Source organism: Camellia sinensis, chromosome 3, assembly GCF_055761805.1.
Source record: "Camellia sinensis isolate YWXY chromosome 3, ASM5576180v1, whole genome shotgun sequence".
In the NCBI taxonomy this organism is placed as follows: domain Eukaryota; kingdom Viridiplantae; phylum Streptophyta; class Magnoliopsida; order Ericales; family Theaceae; genus Camellia; species Camellia sinensis.
The window spans coordinates 184,500,821-184,514,327 of record NC_138963.1 but is presented as its reverse complement, the minus strand read 5'-3'; the positions used below and the strand labels follow the sequence as shown (position 1 = coordinate 184,514,327).

At 34.3% G+C, this 13,507-nt stretch overlaps 1 protein-coding gene across 1 annotated transcript; it reads left to right on the top strand.

Annotated features, from left to right (window-relative positions):
* Nucleotides 1–10,116: 10,116 nt before the first annotated feature.
* LOC114279466 (7-deoxyloganetin glucosyltransferase) lies at nt 10,117–12,825 on the top strand. The gene is made up of 2 exons (XM_028221700.2): nt 10,117–10,689; nt 11,722–12,825. Exons 1-2 carry the CDS (start codon nt 10,182–10,184, stop codon nt 12,663–12,665), a joined length of 1,452 nt encoding a protein of 483 aa, XP_028077501.2. The 5' UTR covers nt 10,117–10,181; the 3' UTR covers nt 12,666–12,825.
* The last annotated feature ends 682 nt before the right edge of the window (nt 12,826–13,507 follow it).

Sequence of the window (13,507 nt, the reverse complement as noted above, 5' to 3'; positions counted from 1 at the left end):
TTTGGCTTAGGTTGGCTTCGATTCCTCTGTGGTTGACAATGTAGCCCAAAAATTTACCAGAGCCGATACCAAATGCACATTTAGAAGCGTTCAACTTCATTCCATATTTACGTAGGATGCCGAATGTCTCTTCCAGATTGGCTATATGATTCTGCTCTTCTTTAGATTTGACCACCATATCGTCAATGTACACTTCCATAGTTTTGCCGAGTTTCTCCTTAAACATGGTGGTGAGTAGTCTCTGGTAGGTTGCCCCTGCATTCTTCAACCCAAAAGGCATTACCTTATAGCAATAGGTTCCTCTTGGGGTGAGGAATGTAGTTTTCTCTTGGTCCTCCGGATGCATAGCGATTTGATGATAACCTCTATAGGCATCAAGGAAGCTCATACGCTGATGGCGCGCCGTAGCATCTACAAGCTGGTCTATCTTGGGAAGAGGAAAACAATCCTTTGGGCAGGCTTTGTTTAGGTCCGTGAAGTCGACGCACACTTACTAAGTCCCATTTTTCTTCATCACTACCACTGTATTAGAGAGCCATGTAGGGTAGGTCAGTTCCCTAATTGCTCCGGCGTCAAGCAGCCTGTCGACCTCCTCAACAACGGCGGCAGTGTGCTCTGCGGCTGACCACCGGCTTTTCCGAATGATCGGCTTACACTTAGGATCGACATTCAAATGGTGCTATGAAATTGACAGATCTATACCCGGCATCTCGTACGGAGTCCATGCAAAGATATCGAAGTTGCTGAGCAGGAAAGATATTAGCTGCTGTGTGTCGGCCTGATTCAAGGAGGCGCCAACCATGAAGAACTCGTCTGGGCTTCCATCGATTTGAACTCGTTCTAAGTCTTCCGTTGCCTTGTCATTTGGGGGCCGCCCAACATCGTCGAGGCTCTCTCGGTCCGGCAACTCAATGGAATTCACATGTAATTCCTTTGGCGTTTTCTCAGCAAAGAGATAACATGTTTGTGCCGATTTCTAGGAGCCACAGATTTGCTCAATACCGCGTTTTGTCGGGAAGCGGAGCAGCTGATGATAGGTGCTGGGCACGGCTCGCATAGTATGCAACCAGGATCGCCCCATGATGAGATTATACGACGACGGCAACTTGACGACCAAGAATCCCACATCCACGGTTCGGGAACCTACTCGAACGAGAAGCCTGATTTTCCCCAATGGGTACTCTAGATTGGTATTGAAGCTGAATAGGAGGTAAGGGGTCGGAGAGAGATCGGATTCGAAGAAGCCAAGTTTGGTGAATGTCTTGTAGTACATAATCTCTGATATGCTCCCCAGATCAATGAGTACGCACTCAACGGTGAATCGGTTTACGCGTAACTCAATTACCAAGGGATCAATGTGAGGCAATATTATTCTGGCCAAATCCGAATCATCAAAAATGATAACCTCGGCTTCATGGGGCCATTTCGCCAGAGTGAGTTGCTCTTAAGGGTTAGACTTCGACTGAATTGCGTGCACCGTTAATGACATTGGCAGGTTGTATATCATGTGGATCAAGCGGAGCGGATGTGAATCATGTGTCAAGGCTATTGCTTTGGTTGGGTTGCCTTTTCGGACGCCCCGGCCATCTTGTACCAATTTACCGTCGTACAGGGTGAATGACGGTGCTTTGAATTTCTTGGGTAGCACTGCCTTTCCGATCCGTTGTAGAAAAGGATTGTCTTGATCGTCATCCGAGCTGTTTCTTCTTCGCTTACGCCTTGTACGGGGACTCTCTTCAGAAGAACTGGAAATTTCAGATCGTCCCTTCTTCTTGAGCTTCGAGGATAATGAGTCGGCGTTGCTATCAGTATCTTGTTGTTGGGCTCGAGATCGTCGACCAGCTGCCCTCACGAGTCATTCCGGGCCTTGATATGCAGCTTGTTTGGACTTCGCTACCTCCAAGGCCAAATCCCGACGGAGATATTCGTTCTCTGCAATCATGTTCTCCAATCTTTGTTCGTTTTGCTTTGCTTGTTCCAGGATCGCTTGCATTGCTTCGTGCTCTGAAGTCGAGGGTGATGCGAAATTCAAGGCACATCTTGCGGCGATAGTCTCTGTTCCAAGCATGTTTGTTGGAGTGGTTTCATCTTGCGGTATAGAGTCAATGGTGACTGTCGGAGGATCTTCTGTCACGCTCGCCATGGATGTGCTTGAGTATTTCCACAGACAGCGCTAATTGTGGAGAAGTGGTTTGGAAATACTCTTCTGATCCTGGGGAACGCTCGTGATCCTCTTCTGGTCACCTAAAAAGGGATAAATACTCCGGTCGGGAGTGCTGGAATTAGTACTCTGACGGACAAGTCAATATCCACACTCAAGGATGCTTGTATTCTAAGTTAAGCACTACAATTCTCACATATCTCCTTCTGGCTGATGTTTCTTCTATTTATATCTTTTCTTCTTTGGGCCTCAGGATCAGATCCATTCCCCACCTCATATTCAACACATTTTACAATGTACCGATCTTCACTCAGCCCCTTGCTTAATCGGTTATTTGGCCGAGTAAGGTTGGATTTGAGCTTTCGAACCAATTGCCGAGTGCTTCGAACCTCGACTCTTCCAGATTCGTCTATCCGAAATTTCTACGGCTTTCGAATCTCGGCCCCCACAGTAGAGACCCCAAATAATCTATAAAACTTCTTACATGGGTGTGGTGCCCACACCCATGTAGGTTCGTGTGAAATCCATATACATGTGAGAGATTTGGTAAAAAATTTGTGTCACGACCCAAACCCGCCCCTATAAGTTTAGCGTCGTAACCGACCAGTAATTCTTGGATTACCAAAGGTGTCTTAACAGAATAGCATACAATAAGGGGCTGCGGAAGCAAATATAGAAAATATACAATGTCCATAGAGCTGTGTTAACGTATGTAAGCCATAAAATTTCAAAACAACTTGTATATATATATGTGACGTCATAAATACATGAGTCTTACGTCACTCCAATACACAGATAATGCCAAAGGGAACTTAGCCTAATATACAGATAAACAAAACAAGGTAAAAACATCTGTAGCGAGGTAACAAACTAAACATTTCAAATGAAACCTCCCCAGGAGGCACAGTGGCTGGCTGACCCAAAACACTCCAAACAGCAGCTTAGGCCTAGTCACACACTTGCTCACCTATATATACATAATAGAATAAAGTAAGCGGAAACCCAATAAATAATAACAGAGTAAAGAGTTTTAATGAACGATGTCCCTAACAGATTCAGAAACCAGAATTCAAATAAAAAATAGATGTATATTCATATTCTTGTTCAAACATCATACGAAAATCAGAATTCAAGCTTAGTCATACATGTTACATCCATTAGCGTTATCTTGCTTATTAGTTCCATAAGGAACCTCCGGTATCGGGAACTTGTAATATACTTGAGCCATGGCATTGTTACCCCCGGGCAAGGGCCATAAAACCACGGTATTATTACCCCTGGGCAAGGGCCTTGTACTTGTAGATCACGGTATTATTACCCTCGGGCAAGGCCTTGTGCTAAGGATGCCACGAATACATTTCAGAAATTGGACAATCATTCATTCATACAAAACATCGCATTTCAGAAAACTGATTATTTCATAGCATCAGAAAATTATTAAAGTTAAACATAACTTTACAGAGTTATTACTCACAGATGGCTCCACTTGTAGAATAGACAAATCAGATAACTTGTGGCGCGTGACCTACACATATAGTAGAAAGGCATAATGAAACACACACTCAGCTAGTACTTAACTCTTTTCATTTCATTCTTAGTGTGCTTATAAGTCTTAACCTCTTATTGGGTCTAAATCATGGCCTAAGAATGCCTAGGACGCAATGTGGATACTAAAATGCACTTTGGAACCCTTATCAAAACTTGTTGAAAATAGGGGTCACGCTTGAGTGTAGCTTCTTTCGCTCGAGCGGATATGCAAACATGTGAGGGGTCGCTCGAGCGCAGATTCCCTCGCTCGAGCGGTTTGTAAACTTTGAAAAAGTACTGGTTATGTGATTTTTACGCTTGATGGACACTCGACGGTCGTTCGAATGTGAGACTCAGGTCCTCGCTCGAGTGCAACTCTTGTCGCTTGAGCGGTCTGCAAAAACATAAAACTTCTGGGAACTTGCATTTCACGCTTGAGCGGACTTCTTGTCTCTTGAGCGGAAGTGTAAGATCACAAAGTAGTCGCTCGAGCGTAGGTTTTGACGATCGAGCGGAAAACAAAATTCTGGGATTTTCAAATTGCTCTTCTCAGCTCAAAACTCAAATTCAAACTTGTAAAACAAGGTCTTTTGGACCAAAAACTTGAGGAAAGAATTGTAAATGGTGAAACCATGGTGAATTCAAAATCATTTGACAAGATCAAGGCCTAGAAGCTTGCCAATTGTTCAAGCCAAAACCCAAATCTTTGAAAACATAACAATATATATATATATATATATATATATATATATATATATATATATATATCATGCATGTAAAGGTGCAAGTTCCAAGCTTTCAAAACATAATCCAATGAGGTGTCTAACTCAAAAATATGTTGAATTCTTAGACCAAGGCCAAAATGAGGACATGCAAGAGGGAATTCTTTGAAAACAATTTCAAATTATGATGAAATGAGCATGCATGCATGATATGGTTCATTTCTTTTTAATTACAACTCAATTATTGTATCAACCTACTTAATTCTTTAGAGTTCATCGCATACACATCATAATTGTACAATGCAAGGGTTGAATTCTTACCCTGGCTTCCTAAGATGTGTGCTAAAGGCTTAATTCTTGAGTTTCCAATGCCTTCAATTTTTAGCAACTATCCCTTCTCCTAGCTTTAATTCCAAATTCTTTCCTTCTCTCACTCTTTCTCACTTTTTTTCTCTCTAAAGTGGGGAGATAGGAGAGTGTATAGTGAACTAATGAGTTCACATGAGCCTTATATAGGTTTAATTAATAGCTTAATTAAATTATTGATTAAGCTAATTAATCAAACACTAATTATTCTAATTTAATCGTTCCGAATCGAATTTTAATTAAATGTATCATAAAATTCTAAAAATCCCAAATAACACATAAACCAAGTCAATTTCGTAATCATATGCCGATAAGACCTTCAATTCACAAAACGAAACAAAAACAGAAACAGATATTTCTACGATAAACAGATATACGTACAATCATGCAACACGCACATGGAATTTATTCAGAATTTCACCTTAATTACTGATTAGACTTATTTAACCATGGATTAACGTTAATCAGAGGTCGGGGTTGTTACAATTTGGTAGATTGTTTGTGATTCATAGCATTTTCTTTCAAAAATTTGAAAATCTATCATTGCAATAATAATCACTATGTTTGGTTTCAATTTTCTGAATTCAATTTTCTAAAAATTGAGTATTTTGTTTTTTATATTTTTTGTTTTTAGTGATTATTTTTAAAATTTTAAGCAATTTTTTTTTTTTTACTTTTTTGTATGCACCTTACTTACATGTATCTAAAAAGTAAAATATTTGTAAAAAAAATTAATAAATACACATGAATATGAAAAATGTATTGAATTTTCATTTTTTTTTTGTATTTTTGGTATTTAGTAAATTTTTTGTAAAAAAAATTCACAAATATTATACTTTTTAAGTGTATTTATGTTAGATGTATTTAAATTTTTTTAAAAAACTACTTAAAATATTAAAAAAAATTCAGTAAATATAAAAAATAAAAAAACAAGAAAAATAAAAAGGTCTAATTTTTTAAAAAGTGAATCCTAGATTAGGAAACCAAACAAACTAAATAATTCCTTAAAAAGTATATCATTGCAATAATAATGATTTCTTAAAAAGTTGAGATTCTTGAAAAAGGATTATTATTTTGGGACCGAATAATTCTTAAAAACACCTTTGATAAATTTTTAGCGAATTTGAAATCTGGCAATGCAGTTTATTTTTGGCATCTCTTGCAATTAGTGGATTTTTCTAGGATTTGCTTGATTTGGACTCTCATTTTCTTTTGTTTCACATTGTACTCGTGAAATCAAATTAAGAATCACAGGAGTCTGAACTATAGGGAATCGCATTCGTTATGAGGAGCGCAAAAAACCAACTACAGCAGCACTCAGAGCCACTCTTAGCCGAGCTGAGCTCGGTTCAGCATGTGAACCTCACCCATGGGACCATCGTCGTGCTACTGCTCAAAGCCCGATTGCACAATTAGCTCGGTCAGAGAAACGCAATGACAACCACCAATGGTGGAATTAGCTCGGTCCTTTTTGTTCAATACAAATTCCCCTCTCAATTATCATGAGCAGCGCAATTATTGAGGAGAAAATTTAGAAATGAGTTATGTTAGGAATCCCAAATAATTTATCAAACTTCTCACATGGGTGTGGGGCCCACACCCATGTAGGTTTGTGTGGGATTCATACACGTGTGACAGATTTAGTAGAAAATTTGAGATTCATAGCATTTTCTTTTAAAATTTTGAAAATATATCATTGCAATAATAATCACCGTATTTGGTTTTAATTTTCTGAATTCAATTTTCTAAAAATTGAAATTTTTGTTTTTTGTATTCTTTTCTTTTTAGTAAATATTTTTAAAATTTTAAGTAATTTTTTTACTTTTTTATATATACCTTACTTACATGTATCTAAAAAGTAAAATATTTGTAAAAAAAATTAATAAATACACAAGAATACGAAAAATGTATTTAATTTTCATATTTTTTGTATTTAGTGATTTTTTTGTAAAAAAAAATTCACAAATATTATACTTTTTAAGTGTATTTATGTTAGGTGTATTTAAAATTTTTAAAAATTACTTAAAATATTTAAAAAAAAAACAAAAAATAAAAAAGTCTAATTTTTTAAAAAGTAAATCCCGGATTAGGAAACCAAACAAAGTGAATGATTCCTTAAAAAGTATATCATTGCAATAATAATGATTCCTTAAAAAATTGAGATTCTTGAAAAAAAAATTATTATTTTGAGATAGAATAATTCATAAAAACACCTTAAATAATTTTTTTAAATTCATAATAAAGCATTGTTATTTAGATTTAAAAATTAGACTTATTTTTTAAACTTAATAATATAATTACTAAATTTCTAGAGTGTGTCAAAAAAATAAATTTACATGTCATTTTCGTTTGTAATATACATCTGGCGGTGCTGTAAGTTGACCGTTGTTGTTTACCTTGCACAACTGTGTTTGCGTGACATGTTTGATAATTTTAACAATTTATTTATTTTTATATTATTATTATTATTATTATTATTATTATTATTATTAGTTTTGAATAGATTGGCAATTTTAACATTGAAAAATAAGATTAAAGAATTATTAGTTTGACTTGACCAGCGTGAGTCTACATACACAGAATGTGAACGAGTTCTCGGTCAGAATTTCGGATTTGTCGACGACGCTGAGTAACGTCTGAATAAAGTTTCGGCTGTTCCACCTATAATTAGTATATTAATTAATATATGTTATAATATTATAAAATTATGATTTCACTCATGATATAAATTATAAAAATGTAAAACTTTTAAAATTATATTATATCGTTTGTTAATATATTAATTTGTGCATATAACATTATTCATAAAGTTTCGGGACCAAAAATTGGATAATACTATATGTACTAATTGGTATACTTAAATATACTAACAGATTATATAGCATTTTTGTTGAGATTTTAAATCTTTATAATTTATAAAATGGGTGAGAGTCATAGTTTTAAAATAATAATGTCATAATATATGTTGGTATACTAATTAGTGTACCAATTTCTGAGTGTAGCACCACCACAAAAAATTAGATCCAATTTTTAATGGTGGTGATACATGCACCAATCACTACAAAAAAAGTCACTTTTAGCTACTAAAATATTGGTTGCCAAATGTCTATTTTTTGGTCGCCAAAGCCATTCTGTGACAAAAAATTTTGGTCGTTACATTTGTCGTCAAAAACCTGTCGGGAAAGGTTTTGTCGACTAAAACACCTTTGGTCAGCAAAAACCAAGTCTTTAGCGACCAAAATTTTGGTCGCCAATAGTCAATTATATTTCTTTAAAATCATACATTCAACGACCAATGTTTTAGTCGTCAATAGTCAAGGAATCGCCGACCAAAATCTTTAGTCGCCAAAAGCTACCAAACGGTGACCAACATTTTTAGTCGCCAAAAGCTTTATTCTTGAAAAAATAATTCATTTTTAAGCTTTGCATCCGTTCTTATAAAGACCCGAATCACTGGCCTCCCAGAGCATAAGCCTTATGCACCTCACACTTCTTACTACGCTAGCGTAACACCACATGATTATATATGTAATATACATTATTTATATATATGTAATATACATAATTATTTTTATTGACATAATTTATGTAAAAATAAATTATTTAGTAGCAAAATAAAAATAAAAATTTAACTTTTAGCGACCAAAATAATTTTGGTCAGCGAAGAGACTTTCGCGCTAAAAAAGACCACTTTTCTCTACGAAACATATTTTTAGTCGCCAATTGTAGACTTTTTGGCTACTAAAATTTTTTTAGTGGCCAAAAAACTTACTTTTGGCTACTAAAAAATGTTTTAGTCGGTAAAACCCGCATAATTGGCGGCCAAACTTAGAATTAGTCACCAATTGTAGACTTTTTGCCTACTAATTTTTTTTAGTCGGCAAAAACTGTACTTTTGGCTACTAAAAATGTTTTAGTCGGTAAAATCCACATAATTGGCGACCAAAATTATAATTAGTCCGCAATTGTTGACTTTTTGGCTACTAAATTTTTTTTAGTCGGCGAAAACTATACTTTTGCCTGCTAAAAATATTTCAGTCGGTGACCAAACTTATTTTTCGTCGCCAATTGTGGACTTTTGGCTACTAAATTTGTTTAGTCGCCAAAAAGCTTCACAATTGGCTACTAATTCCTTTTTAGTTGCTGAAAGCTATACTTTCAGCGACCAAATTCTTTTTAGTCCGGAAATTTGGTCGCCGAATGTGTTTTTTCTTGTAACGAATTAGTGTAGTTAGTACACTAATTGGTGCATATAGTATCAATTGGTACACTAATTAGTAAACTAAAGAAGTGATCTGAAAATCAATTAAAATTTTAAATGAAACACTCTCTCTAACCATTAACCAATTATATAACTTAAACATCATTTAATTTAGAAAATGAGTTTAAAAAGTGAACTTGTATGTCATTTTTTGTAAAAAAAAAAAAAAATTTATTTCCATACGGAAATATACAATAGAGTGATACAACAATTTGTAGTGATTTTTTTGATTTTTTAACTAAAAAAAATGTCCCTAAACAAGAACTGAGTATTAATATTTAGGTTCAAAAATTAAACACACTTTCCATAATATGGCACCATATTAAAATATCTAAGTAAGTTTTTTTTTCTTATTTATTTTTTAATTATCAACTAATCATCTTGATTACATATTACTAGATTTAGAAAATGATCATGTAAATCATTTCCTTTAATGAATAGTCAGTTAACACATATATCGTTTCGGTCTAATAGTCGGCAAAGATTTTTTTTTTTTATAAAGAAAATTATATACAAATTCACTTTCTAAATTGATTTTTTAAACTTAATGTGTATAAGTGATGGGATTGGTGATGATTAGTGCATATATATAAGAGAGTGTTACTTTTAAAATTTTAATTAATTGCCACATTAGCAAACTTAAAAGTTAAATATAATTTTTAGGAGGAGAATTCCTTCCGGTCTAGATTTTGGATTGGAAAGTGTTGTTCGGGCCCGTGGGATCTTCCCATTTCAGTAATCCGAACCATTCATTTTGTCGGGCAATTGGTATATTTCATCCACAAACAAAATTAAGTCGATTCGATAATCGTAATTTATTTAATTTTTTACTAAAAAAATAAACAACAATTATAATAGAATGTTTTCTTTAATATTCTAATTAATTGTCCCATTTTTAAACTTAAAAATTAAATATAATTTTTTATCATAAATAAAAATGTTCTTTTTTTTTAAAAAAAATGTGCGACTGCCCATTTTTGTAATGTGCTACTGCTCGCTCCATCCCCCATCCGTCACCACGTACGTAAACATTTAACCCAGTCGTTGGTTATGGGGCTATAAAACAAGGACCATAATGCGTGATTCATAAGCAAATTATAATTTCCCAATTGAGGGAAGAGGAGGAGGAAAGAGAGTGGGTTCGATGGGCAAGTTAGAAAAACCTCATGCAGTTTGTATACCATGCCCAGCTCAAGGCCACATCAACCCCATGCTCAAACTCTCCAAACTCCTCCACCAAAGAGGCTTTCACATCACCTTTGTCAACACTGAGTTCAACCACAAACGCCTCCTCAAATCTCGGGGCCCCGACTCCCTCAACGGGCTCTCTTCCTTCCGGTTTGAAACCATACCCGATGGGCTCCCCGAGTCCGATGCCGATGCAACCCAAGACGTCCCATCACTGTGCGAGTCCACCAGGAAACACTGCTTGGCTCCTTTTAAAGACCTTCTTTTGAAGCTAAACGACACCGCTTCGTCGAACGTCCCGCCGGTGACTTGCATAGTCTCCGATGGGGCTATGAGCTTCACTGTGGATGCTGCTGAAGAATTGGGCATTCCTGAAGTTCTTTTCTGGACAACTAGTGCTTGTGGCTTCATGGGTTATGAACAGTATCGTAATCTTATCGATAAGAGTTATATTCCACTTAAGGGTATTATTACTTCAATTAATATGTATATTAATATAATTACATGTATGCATTACATGCACACATATATATGTACATGCATTCAAGTACGCTAGATCAATACCTTTTTTTTATTAATTAAAATAATTCATACATAACATTTTTGCGATGATGACACAGTGCTCTAGGGAGAGAGTTCTAACGTGGTAAGGTTTTAAAAAAAAACGAAAAGTCAAAACATTAAATCAATGCATAGTCTCATCCATTAAAGCTCATTTAAAATTCTTGTTTTAAAGTTTTAAATATTTTTGTAATTTTTGTACGTGTGTGAATTTTTTATGTAAAAATTATATCTATATCTCATTATTTTTTATATTTTAATTGGATTAATAACACGTCTTCTCTCATCTAAATTAGATTAATTTCTCTATCACATGATGGGTCACTACTAGTTTGATTTCTAAAGTCAATAAAAACTTTGAAAATTTTCACGATAACACACACAAATATATATATATATTGATAGAGTAGAGAAATAAATTTAAAAAATATATTATAAGTCCAACAATGATAAAGATCCCCACAAAATATAACCCCCACAATTCTAAAATAATCTAAATCATTCATGTCACTATCAGACACAACTTTCAAAAAAAAAATTAAACATATCAATAGTTTATATATCAATAAGGATCATGAGGGTCATCTTTTGTGAGGTCCAAACATTTTTCTTTATGAGCCTGCATATGTACTCCTAGAGTGTTGACATTTACGGCTATCCTATCTATATTTACCTTTATTAATTGGATAATGTTTGAATAATGTTAGAGATTTTGAAAGTTCATTAAAAAAAATTTAAAATATTTTATATGAGTGTGAAATTTATATGAGATTTATATGATATTAGTTTTACATTTATGTGACATATTTGATAAAAAAATTAATAAAATATTTAAAATTTTAAACATCATTATTATGGATTTATGAATTTATCGAGATTTTCAATACAATATCGTAAATTTGGTGCTAATATTATTTTTTTGGGGTGATGTGCAGATAAGAGTTGCATGACAAATGGGTATTTAGATACAGTTATCGATTGGATACCTGGTATGAAAGGTATACGTTTGAAGGATTTACCAAGTTTTCTTCGAACCACAGATCTAAGCGATTTTATGATTGATTTTGTGTGTGGTGAAACTGAGAGAGCTCGCAGAGCCTCTGCCATTATTTTCAATACATTTGAGAAATTAGAACATAACGTTTTGGAGGCTCTTTCATCCATGTTCTCTCCAATCTACACCATCGGACCTTTACACTTATTAACGAATCAAATCAACGATGATAGTCTAAAGTTGATAGGATCAAATCTGTGGAAAGAAGAACCCGGGTGCCTTGAATGGCTCGACACAAAAGAACCCAACTCTGTTGTTTATGTGAACTTTGGAAGCATCACTGTCATGACACCAAACCAAATGGTTGAGTTTGCTTGGGGACTTGTTAATAGCAACCAGACCTTTTTGTGGATAATAAGACCTGATCTTGTCACTGGCGACTTGGCTGTTCTTCCACCGGAATTCATGGAAGCAACAAAAGAAAGAGGCTTATTGGCAAGTTGGTGCCCCCAAGAGCAAGTTCTTGACCACCCGTCTATTGGAGCGTTTCTAACTCACTCTGGGTGGAACTCCACACTTGAAAGCATTTCGAGCGGAGTTCCAATGGTCTGTTGGCCATTTTTTGCGGAGCAACAAACAAATTGTTGGCACTGTTGCACCCAATGGGGCATAGGGATGGAGATAGATAATGATGTTAAGAAAGATGAAGTTGAAAGCCTTGTGAGAGAGTTGATGGTTGGAGAGAAAGGAAAGGAGATGAAGAAAAAGGCTATGGAGTGGAAGAGATTGGCTCAAGAGGCCACTGAGAGTTCATCTGGTTCATCTTTCCTGAATCTAGACAAGCTAGTCAACCAAGTTCTTCTCTCTCTAAGACATTATCATTAGGTTAATTGCGCTAAACCAAGTTTACAATTGTCTCTACTATCTTTTCAATTTATTGTCTTGTTTTGGGTTGTGTTGTGTTGATCTTTTATTTTATTTTATTTTATTTTTTGTTTGTTATTGAGATTAAGATAAGAATAAACAAAAAAAAACATCTTTTGTATATTTTTTTGTCTGGTTGATTTGGATATTTTGTCATTGTTCAGAGAGGTCTTATGGAACGAAAAAAATTTGAAGTCATGATGACAATTATAATTTGTTTTTTTGTTCATATCATGCAAGTTTTTTGTTGGCTTCGTCGGAAGGTACTGTTTGGATGCAAGAAAATAGGTGGAACTCTAATTCAAAAATGAATGATGAGTCTTAGAATTATCTTAGCATAAAGCTTTTGAAGTCGTCAAGCAGAACATATGGGAAATGCCGTGGTCAAATTTCAGTTTATCTCTTATCAACATTTGGTTCAAATTAACTGTTTAAATTTTTTGAATTCAATTTTATAAAATTTAAGATTTTTATTTTTTTGTATTTTTTCATTTTTTTGTAAAATTTTTAAAATATTTTAAGCAAATTTTTTACATTTTAAATATGATAAATTACAAATACACCCCTAAGATTTGATTAAAATACAAATCGCCCCCTGTAATTTTAAAAATTACATTCTACCCCCTGAGGTTTCTAATTTTATAACAAATCACCCTTTTATTAATAAATTATCAAGTCAGTTAAATATTTTTAATGATATTAAAAATATGTTTCAATTAATAATTTAGGTAATTTTATTGTTGTGTAGGAGAACAATTATAAATTTCATTTTTTTCTAGTTAATTCTGTTAAATCACTACAAG

Excerpts from the sequence above, each read along its gene's own strand:
- LOC114279466 (XM_028221700.2), top strand. The coding sequence starts at position 10,182 with ATGGGCAAGTTAGAAAAACCTCATGCAGTTTGTATACCATGCCCAGCT. Across the intron at positions 10,690-11,721 it reads GAGTTATATTCCACTTAAGG|ATAAGAGTTGCATGACAAAT; the intron begins GTATTATTACTT and ends GGTGATGTGCAG.